General features: G+C 51.7%; 8 protein-coding genes across 8 annotated transcripts; 4 read left to right on the top strand and 4 right to left on the bottom strand.

The window, feature by feature from the left end:
* Nucleotides 1-8: 8 nt before the first annotated feature.
* Nucleotides 9-1676, top strand: zrfC (putative ZIP Zinc transporter; the record flags this gene model as incomplete). The annotated part of the gene is made up of 4 exons (XM_033554806.2): nucleotides 9-358; nucleotides 410-553; nucleotides 607-850; nucleotides 897-1676. 4 exons carry the CDS (start codon nucleotides 9-11, stop codon nucleotides 1674-1676), a joined length of 1518 nt encoding a protein of 505 aa, XP_033410697.2.
* A 340-nt stretch (nucleotides 1677-2016) lies between these two features.
* ALT_5440 (GNAT family N-acetyltransferase) lies at nucleotides 2017-2731 on the top strand (the record flags this gene model as incomplete). The annotated part of the gene is made up of 2 exons (XM_033554807.2): nucleotides 2017-2434; nucleotides 2481-2731. 2 exons carry the CDS (start codon nucleotides 2017-2019, stop codon nucleotides 2729-2731), a joined length of 669 nt encoding a protein of 222 aa, XP_033410698.1.
* Nucleotides 2732-3344: 613 nt separating this feature from the next.
* Nucleotides 3345-4162, top strand: ALT_5439 (GNAT family N-acetyltransferase; the record flags this gene model as incomplete). The annotated part of the gene is made up of 3 exons (XM_033554808.2): nucleotides 3345-3461; nucleotides 3519-4064; nucleotides 4118-4162. The coding sequence occupies 3 exons, from the start codon at nucleotides 3345-3347 to the stop codon at nucleotides 4160-4162; spliced, it is 708 nt and encodes a 235-aa protein (XP_033410699.2).
* Nucleotides 4163-4304: 142 nt separating this feature from the next.
* On the bottom strand, nucleotides 4305-4835 carry ALT_5438 (hydrophobin family protein; the record flags this gene model as incomplete). Its single annotated transcript, XM_033554809.2, has 3 exons — nucleotides 4305-4361; nucleotides 4416-4504; nucleotides 4553-4835. 3 exons carry the CDS (start codon nucleotides 4833-4835, stop codon nucleotides 4305-4307), a joined length of 429 nt encoding a protein of 142 aa, XP_033410700.1.
* A 2098-nt stretch (nucleotides 4836-6933) lies between these two features.
* ALT_5437 (synaptobrevin family protein) lies at nucleotides 6934-10120 on the top strand (the record flags this gene model as incomplete). Its single annotated transcript, XM_033554810.2, has 6 exons — nucleotides 6934-6954; nucleotides 7017-7182; nucleotides 7230-7510; nucleotides 7559-7674; nucleotides 9140-9283; nucleotides 9334-10120. The coding sequence occupies 6 exons, from the start codon at nucleotides 6934-6936 to the stop codon at nucleotides 10118-10120; spliced, it is 1515 nt and encodes a 504-aa protein (XP_033410701.2).
* Nucleotides 10121-10833: 713 nt separating this feature from the next.
* Nucleotides 10834-12002, bottom strand: ALT_5436 (uncharacterized protein C16C9.01c; the record flags this gene model as incomplete). Its single annotated transcript, XM_033554812.2, has 3 exons — nucleotides 10834-11567; nucleotides 11626-11820; nucleotides 11891-12002. The coding sequence occupies 3 exons, from the start codon at nucleotides 12000-12002 to the stop codon at nucleotides 10834-10836; spliced, it is 1041 nt and encodes a 346-aa protein (XP_033410703.2).
* A 655-nt stretch (nucleotides 12003-12657) lies between these two features.
* On the bottom strand, nucleotides 12658-13401 carry ALT_5435 (uncharacterized protein; the record flags this gene model as incomplete). Its single annotated transcript, XM_089599913.1, has 3 exons — nucleotides 12658-12840; nucleotides 12890-13125; nucleotides 13176-13401. 3 exons carry the CDS (start codon nucleotides 13399-13401, stop codon nucleotides 12658-12660), a joined length of 645 nt encoding a protein of 214 aa, XP_089455790.1.
* A 353-nt stretch (nucleotides 13402-13754) lies between these two features.
* Nucleotides 13755-19429, bottom strand: ALT_5434 (uncharacterized protein; the record flags this gene model as incomplete). The annotated part of the gene is made up of 11 exons (XM_089599912.1): nucleotides 13755-13995; nucleotides 14048-14118; nucleotides 14174-14252; nucleotides 16477-16498; nucleotides 16555-16739; nucleotides 16790-17007; nucleotides 17080-17127; nucleotides 17207-17337; nucleotides 17565-17599; nucleotides 17658-17928; nucleotides 19183-19429. 11 exons carry the CDS (start codon nucleotides 19427-19429, stop codon nucleotides 13755-13757), a joined length of 1548 nt encoding a protein of 515 aa, XP_089455789.1.
* Between the last annotated feature and the right edge of the window lie 28 nt (nucleotides 19430-19457).

Here is a 19457-nt window from a genome sequence, read left to right as displayed (position 1 = left end):
AACTAACCATGGCCAAAGCTCTGCTGCTGCTGTCACTTTTCGGCCTTGCCCACGCGCAATATGTCACTTATACGGGCTGCCACAACCACGGCAGCACCGAGTACTGCTTTGGTCCAGATGGAAAGGAAACCCCATTCCCCACGCCGAGTCCGTCGGCTTCCAAGACAGTTCCTGTAACTGCTGCCGCCAGCACGACCACCTCCGCTGACGCCTCTGTCGTGACGGGATGCCACAGCCACGGCAGCGATGTATTCTGTATCGACGCGGATGGTCACGAGGTGCAAGTGATCCTGCCGTCGACACCGACAGGGGAACTGCCGGCCCAGTACACGGGATGCCATTCTCATGGTGAAGAGAGGTAAGTACCTCGCTGTACTTTGATCGAGCGTAGCGTAGCTGACGGTAGAAGGTTCTGCATGGATTCCGAGGGAAACGACGTCCAGATCGTCGGAGAAGGAGATGCGACAGAAGGTTCCTCTTCATCTGGCTCGAGCGACGAATCGCACTCGGGCTCAAAGGCGGGCATGAACTGTCACTTCCACGCGGGTGTCGAGTACGTCTTCCCTCTGCTTGGTACATCCGCTCTTCTAATACTAACCTACCTAGGCACTGCGTTGGTGCAGGAGAATCCGAAAGTGGAAGCAGCCAAAAATCCTGTGGTCTCCGAAGCCGCGACTACGACGTCCCCCTGCGCATCGGGACCCTGTTCGTCGTGCTCGTCACCAGCTCCATCGGCGTGTTACTGCCCATGTTCCTGGTCAAACTGCCCTCTGCCAAGATAAATGGAGTCGTCTCAACGGTGATCAAGCAGTTCGGAACGGGTGTCATCCTCTCCACTGCGTTTGTGCATGTATGCCCCCTCTCCACCTAGATGACGAACGCAGCTAACCGAACAGCTCTACACGCACGCCAACCTCATGTTCACCAACGAGTGTCTCGGCGAACTCGAATACGAAGCCACCACCTCCGCCATCGTCATGGCCGGCATCTTCCTCTCCTTTCTCGTCGAGTACATTGGCCACCGCATCATTCTCGTCCGCGGGAAACGGTCCGCCTCACCCTGTCCCGAGCAGACCGGCGAAGTCACACCTTCACCCACAAGCAAAGAACCACCCTCCAACCGACCGCCGCAACCGACCCTCGCCGCCCTGGGCCATCACCACGGCCCTCCACTCGACCCCACAAACCCCAACACCAAGCTCTCCGTGCTGGTCATGGAAGCCGGCGTGATCTTCCACAGCATCCTGATCGGGCTGACCCTCGTGGTTGCCGGGGACTCGTTCTACAAGACACTGCTGGTGGTGATTGTATTCCACCAGTTCTTCGAGGGCCTAGCGCTCGGTGCACGGATCGCGATGCTCCCTGGCCCGCTGCTGGGGTCTAAGGCGCTGATGGCGGGTGCATTTGCAGTGATCACGCCGATCGGTATGGCGATCGGGCTCGGAGTGCTGCATTCGTTTAACGGGAAGGATCAGAGCACGATTGTGGCGCTGGGGACGCTGGATGCACTGTCGGCGGGCATCCTGGTGTGGGTTGGAGTGGTCGATATGTGGGCTCGGGACTGGGTGATGGAGGGCGGCGAGATGATGAATGCCAGAATGAGCAGCGTGGCTGTTGGAGGGTTGTCGCTGATTGCGGGGATGGTCTTGATGGGGGTGTTGGGGAAGTGGGCTTGAGTCTCGCTTAGATGAAGCTATTCAAGAAAAGTGGGGAAACAGCGCTAGCTATAGACATAGGTATGATAATGATTAGACGGACAATAAATGCCATCATATTTCTATCTCTTTCCATCTTTTCCATTGTCTCATCTTGATCTAATCAGATAGATCACCCTCTGAGTCAGACTGAGTCAGAGCCAACCTCGGCATCCCAGTCGGGCTCCATTAATGGACAAGAATCACGACCATCCAAGCACTATTTAGGCACCCGCCGAATTGCTTACCCATTTGCCTTTGAATTCATTCCTGTCAACTTCCATAACATACGTTTACCACACACGGAGTAAACGACTGTAAAATGACCACCATCCGCTACGCCACCGAAGCCGACGCGCCCGCAATCGCAGAGCTAAACATCATCTGTTTCCAAGATGGCCCCATGTACCGCAACATGTTCCCAAACATCGACCCTCTATCCGCCACGCCCATGAAAATCTCCCGCACCTACGACAAGCTCTCCAACCCCAAGATGCACCTACTAGTCGCTACAGACTCCACCTCGAATCAAATCCTGGGATGCTCACGCTGGCTTATGCCCGACACCAGTCCTATATGGCGGAGCGAGAGTGAAATGGCGGTCCTGTCCGACGAAGCAAGGGCCAAGGCGGCGCAGATGGCGCAGCTGCGGCCGGCAGGGATGAATGTAGCGGTCTACGATGGAGTGATGAAGGCGCTGGAGGAGATGAGGCGGAAGTACGTCAGGGAGGGTGACATCGGTGAGTTTTTTACCTACGCTGGAAGTGAATCTGGCTGACGGGGTAGTTCTGGAACTTCTGGTGACGCATCCGCAGCATCAGGGCAAAGGGGTGGGAAAGGCGTTGCTGGACTGGGGAGTGCGGATGGCAGACCAGAAAAATGCACGGATTTACCTGGAGGCCTCGCCGGAGGGGTATCCGCTGTATAGAAAGTATGGATGGCGGGATGTGGAGGATATTGTGATTGATTACTCGGTGTATGGGGGGGAGGGAGACGCCAGATATGTAGTTATGATTCGGGAGCCGGCTCGCAATTGATCTGTTCGACAAGTGATTCTAAGATAGCATTTGTACAAGGCCACTCAGCTGACAGTGTTCTATCCATAACATGGCCAATATCACCAATAAAACTACAGCACCGCAAGAACCTGCCTGATTCCGCCTAGAGGCTTGGCCCTCCACAGCGGGGGCTCGGGATCCCCAGTTGGCGGCATCACTTGCTTGTCCACTCTGTGATTCGCCTGATCTTTACTTGCGGATGACAATGAACGACGCTGTCCGACTTGGCTTTGCAGGTCGGCTGCAAGGTCTCCCAATAATGTGACACCTGTACTTGGTGCACGCAGCACAGGATCATCTAAAAGAACCGCATGGAACTGCCTTGTAGGGATATCTCGTGACCTTGTCCTCTGAAGCATATAAGCTTCATCTTTTGCCGGTAGGATAACACGACTGTAGTATCAGTTGCAACAAGAGAGTTACCATCAGTTACCAGTATTGTATTGCGCACATCCAATCCGATATTCAGATATTCAATCATCACTTAGATGGCGATCTCTCTCTATCCCCTCCGCCGACATTCCCACACATACACCATATCCCTATCGCAGCCCATCCGCAGAGCCAGTAGAAATTGAATAACAGCCCCAACATGGCAATCGATATACTTCCGCTCACAGAACCGGACATCCCCGATGCCGTAGTCTGCATCCAAAAGGCGTTCGCCGACGACCCATACTTCCGCTGGGTCTTTAACGATCCATCCAAAGTAACGCCCTCCCACGCCATGCCTTAAGCAAGACTGCAGACTAACAGAGTCAAATAGTTCAATGTCCACCGCAACGCCGCCTCCCTCTCAGCGCACTTCCTCCACGGCCTCAACACCAAAGCCCCCATCTACATCGCCAAATACCGCCCCACCCCAACAGACAAGCACCCCCCGCCTTCCTCCGCCGTAGTCGGCGTCTGCTGGTGGTTCCCCCCACAACAGAAAGAAACCTGGACCACCTGGACCCAAGACTGGCTCCTCTCTTTCCGCCAACTCCTCAATAACATCCGCTTCTTTGGACGCGGGGGGTTGAATGTCCGGCGCTACTGGATCTGGAAGGCTCTGCAGGCGCGCACGCACGCGGAGCTCTGGACTAACCCGGCAGGATACTACTTCTGTAATGTGATCGCGGTGAGTGCGGAGATGAGAGGGATGGGGGTGGGGAGGAAGCTGGTGGAGGCTGTGACGGGGCGGGCGGATGCGGAGGGCGTGCCGTGCTACCTGGAGAGTTCCAAGGGGGAGCCGAATCTGGGGATCTATGAGAGGTTGGGGTTTAGGCTGGTTAAGGAGATAGAGTGTGTGGATGGGTGGGATGCGTGCAAGGTATTTTCCCTTTCCCTTTGGGTTTTAGGATTGCGATATGCTGACGAGGGCAGTTGTATTGCATGGTGCGGGATCCGAAGATCGAGATCAAGGTGTGACTTGACTTGCCAAATAAAGGCATAAGGCATAAGGCATTGATGCCAGTTGCAGGTATTAGATAGTAAGATTAAATGTTTTACGTGACTGAGCAAAAATATCTGTATGAAAGAAACACAGTCCGCATCCGCATCCGCATCCGCATCACAGCAGATTTCCAAGTGCGATACAGGCCAGGTCGACACCAATCAAATCGTTGCCCTAGAACACATTAGACTCGCGCATGTGCTGAAAAGGCCCAAGACTTAGACTTACTGCAGTGCTGGGGTTCGTCTGGCAGCAGGCCACATTCTGTTTGCATTCGTCGTTCAGGATATTCTGGACAGCAATTGCAATGATAGGAACTATCTCAGTTAGCATTTGATTTGGTAATTACAAAGGACAAAACTTACTTTGCAGACCCAGATGGGAGCACTGGTCGAAAATCTCCACGCCTTCCTCGCCAGATCCACCGCCGAGAAGGTTCTTCAGAGCGCCCCCGACGTCGGTCTTGTCGCCGGCGCGGATGGCCTTGTTGCAGCAGGAGAGCTGAGCCTGGTCACCGCACTTCCTTGCTGCCTCTTTCACAGTCATGTCGGCGGGGATCGGAGGGTACTCGCCGCCCCAACCCTTCTTTCCACCGGCTTCCGCCGTGACGGCCAGCAGGAAAGCTGCGATGGTGGTGATGAACTTCATTTTGCGGTATGGAGAGAGAGAGATAGGGAATGGAAAAGAAGGACTAGAGGTGAGAGTGTAAAGAGAGTGAAAAGACGAAGGTAGGAGAGTGTGACATGTCGGGATGTGAAGTCTTAAGAGAGAAACGCGGTTATCAAGGGTCGAGTTCTACATTCCACAGTAGGTCTTGGGTATTTACATCCTTGAGAATATAGTCGATCAATATTTCCGCCAAAGGGATAACGGTTCGTCGAGGAGCCCTGGAATGTAGGTACCTGACAAGGTCAATAGCCTCAATAACCTCAGTTAGGCAAGATCCACATTCTCTGTGATATACATGCCACAAATGGTCGGACTAAATAGCAGTCATTGGTTATTTGCAAAATATCATGGGGTCCGAGATGCTATTAATCATAAAGTATGACGATAGCTGTCATATCCAGGGGCACTTCATAACTGGACGGACCCAAGTGACTTTCTCTATACAACGCAAGGGATCGTGTTCAACGCAGGAACGACAGCGGCTCAGCAATCACCTAGACGGCTTGTCAAGGCATGCTAGGTCGAGCGACATTCCTCGGTCAGTTTGTTTATGCTTGTTTTTCCCAGCGAATAGACTTCACCAGGCACTCTGAGACTGTGGGAATCAGGCTCGTCAATTCGTAGTATTCGAGCCAGCGCCTGGGTTTGCTAGAGACGATCCATTCTCTGGAAACAGGTCCACACTGCCCTGACCGCAGCAGCACTAGGACGGACCTTTGGAGGAAAAGGCCTGATAGGTGGATGCTGTGTAGGCCAACATACACCACCTTAGTCGTTAACATTTCGCACCTGCTGCGAAATTAGAGTGCATTCGGTCCGGGCCGGTTCGAGTTCTCCGCAGTCAGTGGCAACTGTTGGCCTATATTTCTCCTGTGCTAGCCTAACTGGATGAGTTCTTAACTAATAAAGTCACGTAAGCACATTTACGGTGCTGTTGAAGTCGCTGATCATATTTCTATTACTTATGAGGCGCTTGCCTTTATTGTTGGGCTTCCGGCGGCGTGGATTTGATCTGTATGCGATAACAGCAACACAGTCTAGGGCGTTATGGCATACTTTCTGAAAGTAATCCCAGGTGATCGTTTCCGGCCCAACATCATCAAATTTAACCTCCATGGATGCCTCAACGGATGCTACCCAGCTTGGTATATCTTTACTTAGTTGTTCCAGCAACAAGACGCAGGCGCAGAAAGGCGTCCTGATGCATCACAGTTCATTTGAGAATTGTACGTCTCTTGTGAACGCAGACACAAACTCTTCCGCGGTTCTAAAGTCTTCTCGTTTCATGGGAACAAGTCGTAGAAATGCCGTACGCGGAAGAGATTTTCCGTACCCGCTAACAAGCTTGATGACTGCTTGGAACATGTCATCGGCGTAGGATTTGTGGTCTGGTCTTGAGATCAAGTCAAGAGCAATGCTCTCTTGGATTTGACTGAAAATCATAAACTGACTCTCTTGGATACTTTGTTCCACTTCTCGTAAAGCCGATGATCAGGTCCAGGCTTTGGGATATCCTGTCTAATCAAGCTCTCGAGACCACTGGCTTTCAATCGGTTCCGGATGTACAATTCGCATAGCTGGAGGGTCTGAAAACACTTTAGGTGCGTCACAATTTCCTCAAACTTCTCTGGCAGGTTGGCAGGGAGTAAATTGCCTTGCGTTTCGATAGTAATATGGGATCCCAAGGTGCGGCTTGCACTTGCACCCCCTTGAGCTCTTCCTCTCGCAGCAGACCCATCGGTAGGACGTCGAACTGCTGAGGGTTCAGTTTCCATGTCGTGCGGGAGGACACTACCTGTTTATGTGCAAGATTTCTGGCTTGCACAATCATATCAATAAATCTGGCAATTAATATCGATTCACATATTGCTCTTCATGGCAAGCGATCGAGTAATACTGGATGGTCTTTGATTGTAGCCGTGGGCAGTACACAGTGGACAGTACGGAGTAAACAGTCGAACAGTGAGTGGCTTTTAGGCAGGCGGTGGCAGAACAATGCCCCTTTTCCGAGCCGACCTTTTCCCCGCACCTGATCTGGACCACCATTCCGTCATCACAGCTACCCCAGTCCGTCAAAATGAAGATTGTCTACATCGGAGTACGTGCTCTCATCCTTTATCTTTTAAGTATTTGACACAACTGACTTGTTACTTCTCTCAGATCTTACAAAATGCCCAGCAACCCGCTGTGGAGCTCTGCGCTGAGCGCGAGCTCAGCAGCTACTCCCGGTTCACTCGGGGTAGCATCAGCGAGTTCATGACCATGTTCAGCAAGACCGTTGCTGAACGCACAAAACAGGGCCAGAGACAGGATATTCAGGAGCAGGGTACGACAGACCCATCAACGCCGGTTAGCTCGTATTGATCAAGACAGACTTTACATTCCACGTCTACGCCCGAACCCAAGGCATCGCTGGTGTCATTATCAGCGATAACGAGTATCCCTCCCTCGCAGCGCATCAGATCCTCTCCAAAATCCTTGATGAGTTCTTGTCGCAGAATCCCGGCGCCGCGACCTCGCGAAACCCCGTTCCCTTCCCTCAGCTGCGAACATACATTACGACCTACCAGAACCCTCAGGAGGTGGACAGTATCATGAAGATTCAAAAGGAGTTAGATGAGACCAAGATCGTGCTACATAAGACTATTGAGAGTGTAAGTTGGCTTTTGGAAACTCGCGAGGCAAGAGCTGACGTCCGCTAGGTTCTGGAACGAGGAGAGAAGATCGACGATCTGGTCTCGAAGAGCGAGGGGCTGAGCGCCCAGAGCAAGATGTTCTACACGTCCGCGAAGAAGCAGAACTCGTGCTGTGTGGTTATGTAGGTGTGCACAGACGGCAAGCGAAGGTTGTGAATATTCGGCACGTTGGTGTCCAAGGGTGGAAGTCCATACAGGCAGTCCCGTTGTTGCAGAATCGGCGTTTTGATCCGGGGACATGGGCTTGAATTTTCGCCTATTTCTATATTGCTCATTGCTCTGTTGGAGAGACTAGAGGTTGGATGCATCCCAGCCTGGTCTGATAGATCTCGCGATACTTGATAAGTTAGGCTGCCACTCATTCGAGCGCTGGATCAGATTGCTACTGCTGAAACCATTTGTTTAATTAATGACCATCGGAATCTGTTATCTTTTTGCCTTGAGACCCACTGCCCGGATTCACCGCAATAGCGTTTCAGTGGTCTCGCCCCTGGACTATTATTACGTAGAGTATCTGCCTTGCGCGGTTTAATCTCGGCCCTGAAGATTTGCGGCCTGGGGCATCACATCACGTGTTACCCTTGTACACACTCCTTATCGCGTAGTTATTTTTAGCGGCAAGATTGCAAGCCACCTTTTGCTTGTAGGCAGTCCGTCATCGTTATGATTCTCGTCCCGGTTACGTCTCTGTGGAGAGTTTGCGGCATTTCTACGTCGAGCTGAATCTGGTAATACCACGCGAGGTTTTTTGATCCCCCAGTCCCAGGAGAAGTAGCTAGACCTTGAGTCTCGTCCGACTAGAGAATAAATTGCTGCTTATGCCATCATTGGTTGAACACATCTGATGCCACAAAATGATGAGAACAACAAATGAATACCCATAAATTGCTGGCTGATATGGCGGGGTACGTTACCAGAAGAGGCAATAGGGCACAGGGTACACTCATTAGGGCAACTCCACCGTAATCAATCAGCTGCTGGATAGATTGCGTGCCTGAATTCTACCTTAAGATAAAGCCCGGATGCCGATCATCCAGTCTTCCAGAACCGCACAACCTGGATGGTCCCTGGCGGTTTAAGGTACACTCGAAGACGAAACTATTGCTAATCTGATCCACTTTCCAGCATGACTTCTCCAATAACAGTCCTTCATCCTTGTCCCCGATGGACTCGGCATTGCTTCTCCCTTTTCCTATCAGCAGAGATTCACCAAAATCACCGACTGTACCCGGCCGCCCGGCCCGGTGAGTGTCTGATTGGCTGCAACCGCCGAAATGATCCATATCCGGTAGTATGAATTGTGCGGTGACAGTTGGCATGGTTGGGTTTTGTCTCTTATATCGGTGGTTGTCTTCGTTCTTGACTCGTGCTTGAGAAGGTCATACTGTCATTCATTTGTCTCGTCTCGTCTCGTCTCGTCTCATTAGCGTTGATCACTGTGAGTGTCGCGTGTCCGTCGACATGGGTCTACCACTGCTCATCTAACAACCGCTGTAGCATTGCATAGCCAGAAGCGTTTACCATCTTTGCATATTTATCCCTTATTTTAGAACTTGAAAGCGCCTGACTCTATGACTGTGGTTTGAGCACCATGGACCAAGACTTTCCGATCCGCCACTCCTGGTCATTTGGTGGCCAACGCAACAGGCTCGCCGAATACCTGGCGGCGGATGTTCTAGTTGCTGCAGGTTCAGCAACACTAGTGACTCCAGCTGTTATGATCCTCGACCGGTTAGTCTCAAGCCTGGCTCCTGTCCCTGGTTGATACTAACGGCAACCAGGCTGGTGGTGGAAAAGTCATCCTACAATCAACCTCTCTTACCTGCCTTTCGCCGACATCTCTGGCTTTCTATCACACAACCTGCAACTTTCCTTACGTCGCGACCAAGTCTGCTTGTGTGGTCTCTATATACCGCGACATTCGCAACGGCCAATGCCACGGAAACCATCCTCAACAAGGTCTACCCCGCTGTCGACCATGCCATCGCCGGCACGACCACGTTCCTCTCCACCTTTGTGGTGAACTCCTCCGTAGGCATTTGGAAAGACGTCAAGTTTGCTCAACTATTCGGCCACAAGACGACCACTACCACTGAATCTGCAACCAAGACCACAAACTCTCAGACTGGGGCAACATCAACAGCCGCCTCACAGCACAAAATCCGCACCGTCACCCGCTCCTTTCCCGTAGCCACTTACTCCGCCTTTCTCATCCGCGACGCCCTCACCATCTTCGGCTCCTTCAATCTCCCGCCCTTGGTCTCCGCCTCGATCCCGGACTCAATCGCCTCCAGCGAGAATCTCAAAATCCTCATAGCGCAGCTTGCAGTCCCCGCGTCGATTCAATTGATCAGCACCCCGATCCACCTACTCGGGCTGGACCTGTACAATCGGCCGACGCAATTACCCGCCAAGGAGCGCTTCACACGCGTCAGCCGGGACTGGATCGGGGCGTCGTTGACGCGCATGTGTCGGATTATTCCCGCATTTGGGATTGGAGGCTTTGCCAACACCGAAGGCAGAGCCTTTTTACACGGACAGCTCGACCGGCTACCAGCTGAATCTTGAAATTATGCCCTGCATTCGTTCATTTCAAGATAAATATTCATAAACAATATCATGTTCATGTCACATGATATACGGGGCGGGCAGCCCTAACCCTAGCGGACTTCGGACCTGTATCGGGCGGGGCTCCACCGCCGCATATCACCGGGCCGGCCGAATCCCGTGAGGGAAGAGATCACGCATCCACCTCATCCGGGGAGCTCTCTGAGATTGATTCTCGGGAAAATGGTCTCGAGCGAAACCGGCGTGTCATGACCGGGTGTTATACCCGCTGGACGAAGGATCAACTCGAACCACGCGAATGAGCCAATGACCACTCATTGCCAGGCTTGGGTGCATATGCCAGATTCACGTCCTACTAGAGTATATATGTCATCTGTTGTGCTCTTCGATGCTTCAAGGCAAATCGCGGAACCCCGCATTGAACAGGCTGAGTCTATAGCGGGGTCTGTTACGACGATCATTGACTGTCAACTGTCATATACCCTGGCGTTCAGGCTAGCTAGACTTGAATAGAGTTCCATATGTTAACTGAGCAATAACCTGATAATAAGATATAGTAGCTTTGCACTTAACAGATTAATTGGTATAGGACACCAGGCTTCGGCTTGCGGAGACACTGTAGTCCGGTATACACCCTGATATCTCAAGTGGCTTGCAGAGCGTTATGAGGCTTCCGTCGCCCGCCATGAAGCACGCGAAAATGCAAACTCAAGCTAAGCACCAAGTCCAACCGCCTCCCTATACTCAGCCAACCTCTCAAACACATCCACACCATTCCACAACTCCCCGTCTCCACCGGAGACCAGCTCCGGCATCCCCACCTGCTCCAGCGCAAACGACCCCCCCACAGTCCCATAGCAAGCCGCCTCAACCGCACTCCCCGTACGTAGATACCCAACCGTATACGCCCCCAAAAACGCATTCCCTGCGCCAGTCGGATCAACAACCTTAAAATGCTGCCTCCCGTCAGCTCCAGTCGTATAGAAAGGCGGCAGCCACGTTGGAGGCAGATCGCGAGATACAACCACGCTGCCGTTCTCGCCTGCGCGAACGACGACGGTGCCTTTCCCGTCTTGCCCGACGCCGCTATCTAGCATTCGTTGCGCGAGGGCCTCAATTGTGGCTTTGTCGTGAGCTTTTGCGGGGTATTCGCCGAAGAGCGCGGCGAGCTCGAGGTGGTTCGGCGAGAGCACGTCGACATGCTGCGCGGCGGCGAGGCAGGGCTGGAGGTTCTCGGGTTTACAGGCGTAGGGGGCAGGTTCCCAGATTATGAGGGGGTGATCTAGTGCGCCTGCTTCTTTTCTGAGAGATAGAAGGGTTGAGAGACGGGTTTGCATGCCTTGCGGGGTTTCGAGGTAGTGGTATGCTTGTGCGGTTAGGAGGGGAGTGTGCTTTAGGTTGTTGTCGTGGACTGGGAGGAGGGGTGTGGTATATATAAAGTGTTTCGCTGAGTTAATTAGTTCTTGGTGTTCTCCACAATGAAGGCTGTAATGGGGGATTCGCACGTCCAAACGTAGTATCCTCATATTCCAGTAGCCCCCTAGTTGACGGCTTATCAGCTTCCCGTTCTACAATCAACGTTGCATCCCAGCTTTCTAGCCGGTCCAGCATGAGCTCCGGAAAGTCATTTCCCGTATGGATCATCCAGCCCAAGGTATGGCTCAGCGGAGGGCGGAGGAATAATCGAGCACCGAGCGTGGCTGCACCACGGATCAGCCCAACGCCATGTTGTACATCGCGATCAACTGAAAACGCCAGGGTGGAACCAACCATAGGCACCAGAACCGCCCAGAATATCGAGTAATGGCTCCTGGTTGGGGAAGCGGATCTCATCGAGGACGACCAAGCCGAGGCTTGTGAAGGAGATGCTGGGTGTGTTCATGATTGAAGTTGTGATCAATCACATATCAAGAAGCACTTTTGGTATCTAGTCTACTCTTATCAATAGTCGAGGTTTTAGGATTATTTGACAGAATTATATTCACCTTTTGATCATCCAGAACTAGAAGTGTGTAGCTGATCACATGACTGCAATGACAAGATTTGGCGTTAATCAGTCACCTGACTTCTCATCTAAGTAGTGAACCCTAAGTCCCTGGACCTTAATAGAACCAGCTCCTGGAGTTATAATGTGACTTATAGCAGTAGTTCCCTGAATTTTCAGTAATATATACTGTGCGATAGTCTAGGTGTGTGAGTCTATAGAATCATCAGTGACATTAGTATCTGCTGCCCACTGAGGATAGGTGAGACCGTGAGAGGCTGAAAGCCTTGGAACACATATGTAGTGAAAAGCCTATTATGAACTACTAGAACATCTCAAATAACCTTAAAGTTAGCTGGAACTATGTCAGTTGTGTTAACTATAATCTCTGGGTCGCAAAACTTTTCTCTCCATGCTATTACGCAATTCTGATCACCAATGCTGCAACCAGCTACCTAACTCTCTGCTGCAACATTAATAGGTGGAAAAGATTATCCAAACATGGAATACAAGTGCATCACAAGCTTCATAACAAGAGTCCGTTCTCGTGAGTCTAGGGGAAGACCCCCTCGAGCCACTCATACAAATCAGAAAGTACCCGGTATTCACGGACAAATACTGGGAGCCATGCGTCCTGCTGCATCGCGCTCGCATCCCCTACAAAGTCTGGAGTCATCGCGACATTCTTACTGCGCGCGGCTGTGCTCGGAACGAAGTACCCCGAGAGCTTCATCTCCTCGTCAACGATGTCGAAAGCAGCTCAGGGCCTCGAGGAAGGGGCATACGTCCGCAAAGCCCTGAGCTTCCTCCAGGGTGACCTGGAAAATCCTGAGAGTAAAATGTCCAAGGCATGACGGCTGGTTAGCCCGACCGCGCTTGAGGAAGGGATCGCGCGGTGTCAAAGAGGGACTTCCCGCGATCAGGCGGAGATCCTCGCGGATGTCCGCAAAGGGCACGGCACGAATGGCATTATGTTCGAGGGTTGACGTTGCTCGCGGCAGAGAGCTGGCCTTACGGGCCCCTGGAGCCGGGAGACGAGGGGCCCATCCCTGAGTTGCATGAGTACTTCACCTCTTATTTTTCCCTGTGGCTTGCCGGTAGTTCCAAGAAGCGCGTGCAGGATATGTATGTACAAACTGTTATGGAGATGACTGTCACTGAGCTTGATGAGGCCTGGAGTGTGGGATCTGAAAAGGGGTTTAGGGTGGTATGCCGGCGGCCCGGCCAATACTCTTTGATCTGATGCGGCAGACCCACGAGCAACTCTATCATACCCGAGCGTAGGGGCTGGGGGCATTGTTGTTATTCTGTGAGGAGTTTCGTGATTATCATCGGAGTCGAGTCGCGAGGGAGACGAATCTACATGATCTACTGTGTCCGGTGTGGTCGCATGAGTTTCTCCATGAGCAGCCCAGAGTGACAAGCGAACGGACAGTCGAGAGACGCAGTGGTTGTTCCAATCTCGGGAAAGACTATACATGATTCATGGACGAGGTCCTCGTCGGCAGCACCCCAGCCTATCGGATTGTTGGCCTGCCATGGGCGATGCTTCTCTCCAACTTCTCCATGTGCCCCAGTCCCTACCTTCTTGCATACTGTCAGACCACCTGCGGATCTCAGCTCCACATTTTCACTGTGCGCGTCTCTTTTTCACGGGAGAGCTTTGACCATTTCGACAAGATCGCCATGGAAGGTGGCACTCTCACACGTCAAGGTCAATGTCCGACAACTCTCTGACAGCAAGCGCCATCTCATTTGGCGCCGGAGCTTCTCCCTCTTGGCCCTTTGCCCCCATCTTCTCATCTTGGGGTTCGTATTCTCCAGCTTCTCCTTCTTCTCCTGTCCCTGACCAGCCTCGGTGTGCCCAGCTTCAAGGGCGGGCAAATGCCGCCTGCCCCCCGCCAAGGTTGGGAGCATTAGCCCGCCCCTGAAATTCGGCACACCGAGCTGCCATGCGCGGGAATGTCTCGAGTACTTGGGTCATGTTTATCTTGAGCGCTTGGTCCTCGATGGGCTATATAAGTTAGCATCTGTTTAGTAAATATCAGATCTATACGCCTAGTACTTACTAGCTCGTCTGCGGTGGTTTGGTTACGTGGTGGCTTTTCACGCTGGCAAGGGGTCCCTCCCGAGTTGGTGTGGTATGCACTGTTGAGCTTAGCGGTGCTCTGTCTGGCTTGAGTTCATCTCTGCCGGCGAAATTGCACGGCCAGTTTTCATGCCTGTCTGCCTGCCTGCTTGATCTTAACAATATGAAGATTTGCAGGTCAGAGAGCGTGGGGTACTTCAGAGAATACGCGATGTAACTTGGCAGAAGGTGGCGCAGACTTGAATATCAGATCCGCCTGACGCTGGCATGCGGTGTACTATTGATAGGGCCCATTCGAGATACACGAAAATATTCTTGGCCGTGGTTGGTGGCCATTCCCTTGAATCATTGACTCTCAGTGTGCCAAACACAGTTGGCACAGGCTCCCGCGAAGAGCGCCCGGCGTTTCCCTTCATTGGCGTATTCAGGCGAGAAAACGCAAGACTGGAAAGTACCGGTGTGATTCGCACACTGCGAGCAAGTCTCGCTACCCTCTTCCCTCCGGACTTGGAGCAACTATAGCATTCGGGCGAGCTTGTGTCTTGATCGTTCAGGAACTGAGTGAAGGTGTTCGAGACAGATGACGGCATTTTTGGACTGCCTCAATGCACCTGGCCTCAGCAGGAGTCAGGACGGTAAGAGTGGCCTCTATCAAAGGTCGCCATATGCATAGGGCCAGAGCACTATGGAGCGGAGAAGACATGGCTTTAACCTTCGGCACCTCATAGTCTGGGTCATATTCAACTCAATTATTTGACGAGAGTGCTGAACGGCTCGTGGCACTTAGGCCGAATAACTCGTTCCAGCCACTTTCGACTATCGGCAGCGGACCGCCGCCTCCGCGAACCCGAGCCTTAAAGGCCCGAGCTGCGTCGGCGACGGCCGCGCGGCCAATCTCCTCAACAAGAGAGGATGGGCGGCGCGGCGGGCCCGGTCAGCGAGCACGACCTGGCGGGCTTCCGGCAGAGCAGAAGCGGGAAACTTCAAAGAAGGAGCTAAAGTCAACAAATGCGTCAAGAACAAGATATATTGACAGGATGCGTCAAATACAGGTCCGACTCCTTGGAAGAATGGGTATATTGACCCGTGAACCCATGAAAAGCTGCGATGGAATATTGCACGCTAACATTAAGCCACAGAGCAAAAGAAAACATTGTTCTTACACCGATGTCGACAAGTTTATTCCCAGACTGGTTTGAGTAGAAAGCACCTCCTCCAATAATCCGCAGTCAATACCACTGGATTCAACTCACTACCAGGCTCAGCCAGGGCCTCCCTGGTCTCCTAGTTTGTCATGTTCTGCAATCCGATATTCGGAGGATCATCTGGCAGGCTGACAGACACCTGCATTGGTTAGGCCGTTCGTTCCGTTCCTGAACGAGTCTGCAGGTCTTCAGCGTCCCGTTTTGAGGTATGCTGTATAGTCTTCAATAGATTCTTGCCATAGGACATATGCTTGGTCATAAGTATCGAAGGCGCATTGCAGCGTATCCGTAGAGTAGTTGGTGTCAAGTCTCGCAAGTTCCAGGTTTAGTGTACTTCCTTTAACATCCGCTATCTTGCAGATCTTCGTCATTGACGTGCGGGTGTACGCTAGCTTAAAACCGTAAACGATAGAGTAGTCTGCATCTTCGACTAAAACTACAGCGAATCGTCATTGCAACCTTCACTGGTTGGAAATTGGGTTCGGCAATCTGGGCGTCGGATCGGGGTATCGCCAATATTCGACAAGTAGGGCGTCTGGTAGGAAGGATTGAGTTCTTCCACAGTAGTTGCGCCGTGCCAGGTCTGGGTATGGCCCTTTCGAGTGACGTCCCTGAGCAGATCCAAGAGGAACTTGTTCCAATTGCCGGCGTTATTATGAATCGCCTTGATCTCGTCGGGATTCCAGACCTTCAAGTTCTCAATGACAATTGAAACTTTTTACGCCCGGCTGAGAGCGGCATTCAGTCGGTTTCTGTCACCGACAAAGCCAACGCTCGTGGGATTCCTGGATGGTGTCGTCATCCTAGAGTATTGAAGGGGGGTATCTTCCAAATGCCCGCATACTCCCAGCGACACGGAGCCGATGGAAAAACGGTCGTGATATCCAGGCTTGATGCAATGATAAACAGTGGTGCCAAGCTCTTTCATCCTGAGAGAAAAACATTCCAGAGTCGGGCTTTCCTTCAAGGTAGTCGCATAGGATGCATCATATGATGGTTAGGTAAGCGAGATTTTATGTCAATCCTGGGAGGAGGAGCACTCAGCATCCGTGTGTCGTGTGCAAAGCTGCTTTCATACCATTTCGAGGCGGGTATCCGTCCTGTTGGTGAAATCAATGTACCTTAACCTATGGACTTGACCTCACACGGGACGGACGATCAGCCCCGAAGGTCTCCGGGTACAGCGTATATCGCCAGAAGCTGATGATACATCCTGTGATGAAGAGGAGAACATTGATAGCGAAGATGACGACAGAGATCCAGTATAGCCATTGAGCATTATAGGGGAGTGTATTTAAAAGAATTGATACAATGCCTGTCCCCATCGTGACCGAGAAATATCTATTCGCCGTTAGTGTTTTCGTCACTTGAAATGGGAGCAAGATGCGTACGAAGGGGTGAAGTTGCGGACGATCCTCCTCCAGTCATCATTATCATCATTGACTATGAGGACCGGACCACGTCTTTTTGGCAAGACAACACTTGTGCGCTTGCCGGCTTTTTGAGCCTTGTCAACCGAGAATTCTCCAAAGACAATCTCAAAGAAAAAGAAAAGACACGCGCGGTGTTTGCCGAGCGTGCTCGGCATTTCCAGCTTCAAGCGATTCGACTAATTCTCGGTTCTACCGAGAAAATCAGTAAAAGACCTCCAGTTTCCATGAAATGATAAGGAATTTCTCACTTCATCGAAAAGACCTTTCAGGACCAACCACTGCTCCAGCATTGCCAGCTATTGAAGTCAGAAAGGTCGGTAAAACCGAGATTCGCACGGTCGGTGTTTGGTAAAAAGGAGAAATCCAACTACATACATCATACGGACATCCGCACGGGAGCAGTTCGCGTCCATCGTCGAGATGGGACTTGGTCCTCTGGGTTAGAGGGCTCAGGGATGAGGCGCTTAATCCTCTTTCTGGAGTGATGTCCTCGGTATCATCCGAGGCTGAAGAGCACCGTTTGGTGCAACTTAATAATCTGATCTCTTGTCTAGCAAGAGACGAAGTTCCGTGGTCAATGGGACCAGGAGTAACATGATTGCCCTGAGTGGAGACACCACTGGGCACTGTAGTTTGCAAACAATTGCCTAATTGTCTTGAATGACTGAGATGGTGCTATTATCCTAGACGCCTGGATGTTGAGATGGACCCTGATGAGCAGGGCCACTCTGACATTTAAAGGCCTCAATAATAGACAGTGGGTAGCGTCTAAATGACACAAAGTATTAGTATCCAGCTGACAATGCTGAATGAAGGCTAAACTTACCGGTTGTCGAGGCGCACTGTGTGTCCCTCGTGCGTGGCCTTGAGTTCGTTTCGCAAAACATGAGCGATGTGTGACGTCGAATGATTTGTTGACATGATAGTTGTACACAAGCACCACCCTTTTTCCCGAGACGGCAGATCTTGCTGGAGTCGCAAATATCCAGCCTGCCCGCAGACACGGCCCGGCCATTCCTCCTTTTCAAAGAATGCATCCGCGTTTCGTGGCAGATCGTAGAACGCGTATGGGTCATCGCGGCGCTTGGACACCTTGGCTGACCAAGCATTGTAGCGGTTGAAGATCTATTCTTCCTCTATAGGAACAAGAGCAAAGCTCACTGTCCTGCTGGGGTCCTCTGTCCCTTGGATGAATGAAGGTATCGTTGTCCTATGAACCCACGGAACCCTGTAATTAAATATTAGCAGCTAGGTAACACTAAACCAGAGCAAAGGACATAATAGTTCCTACTCCTATGTCAAGGAGTCTGCGCTCTGTCGGATTGAGTAGTCCCTGGTAAACCCATTTGGAGTGTCAGGATCTTCGTCTGTCTATTGATTTGAGTCCGTGAGTTGTAATAACGGGGTTCGTCGGTGTCCAGCTCTGAACATGGCAATGCTAGCTCAGGGACTTTTGAAACATGCAAATGCCACCCAAATGCGGATTGTCGCAATACCGTCGCCGGACCGGTGAAGGATGGATGAGGAGCCAAGCTGACGGATGTATGACGCCCGAAACGCCGAGAATTCAACTAAGGCTAAGAAGAACTGTCGAAGGCTTGGGTTTGATGCGCCTTTGTCAATGGCTAATGAGGTCTCTCTGTGCTAGGAAAAAGGAAGGTTCAATGGCCTTACCTCGAGAGATCAAGGCGGTTATATTGATGCTCCCGGAGATTGTGTTCACCGTTAGTGATCCCATGCAATGGGACTATGTGATACCAGTCTGCTTGAACTTTGAATATATATGATGAACTGTCGTAGCTTGTCCGTCGGCCGCCGGTCCTCAGACATGGTTGCATCCGCTGAACAACAGACCAATTTAAAGCCTGTATCTCGACCCGATGAGCGTTTTGATAACCACAGCAGTGAATTCAAAGGAAGGCAAAGAACGCGGGTTCCCAAGCGTCAATTTAGTATTGCGAATTCTGTGTACGAATCTCCAACGAAGGGCATTCACTTTTCGAGGGGTTAGAGCCCCCGTTTCTTCACGGTGTTGTCACTCGTTGAATAAGACAAACATGACTTCGACATGTTGCTTGATGATCTTGATCCGATCAGCCAAGCAATTTGCAGCATTGGCAGTAAAGGATGGGCACGGAGAAGCCCTCTACAGGCGTCGTAAGAGTAGCTGCCATAAAAGATTAGACAAAAACTGTTACTCGATGGCAAGGGTAGACTTACTGGATTCGTTATAAGTCAGGATTGCCCATTTCTCCCGAGGTGTGCCTTCAGGAAACGGAGGCGGCTAGCGATGAGGTTTCCTACACAGTGTTAGCTGCGAGCTATCACGGAGATAAGGAAAGGGGACCTACCACTGGAATAGGAGCTAACCGGATGTTCGCCATAGCCCAGAGAGGACCGCTCCGGTGGCGTACGGAGCACAGTCAAGGGCATCATGTCCCGAACTTCTGTCGTCGTCCAGTAAAAGTCAGGGAACCCCTGGTCGCTACGGTTGTCCCTTTTTGTGATAGCGGCAGCCATTGTGTCTGCCTCTTCGTCCGCTACACGGTAGTACTTGTTGAGAGCCAGGCTGAATGAGAGATGACATAGGAAACGCATCTGGCCTGCCTGTGGTGGCCTTCTGCAT

Source organism: Aspergillus lentulus (assembly GCF_001445615.1).
Source record: "Aspergillus lentulus DNA, contig: Alt09, strain: IFM 54703, whole genome shotgun sequence".
Taxonomy (NCBI): domain Eukaryota; kingdom Fungi; phylum Ascomycota; class Eurotiomycetes; order Eurotiales; family Aspergillaceae; genus Aspergillus; species Aspergillus lentulus.
This window is presented reverse-complemented; position numbering and strand designations above follow the sequence as displayed.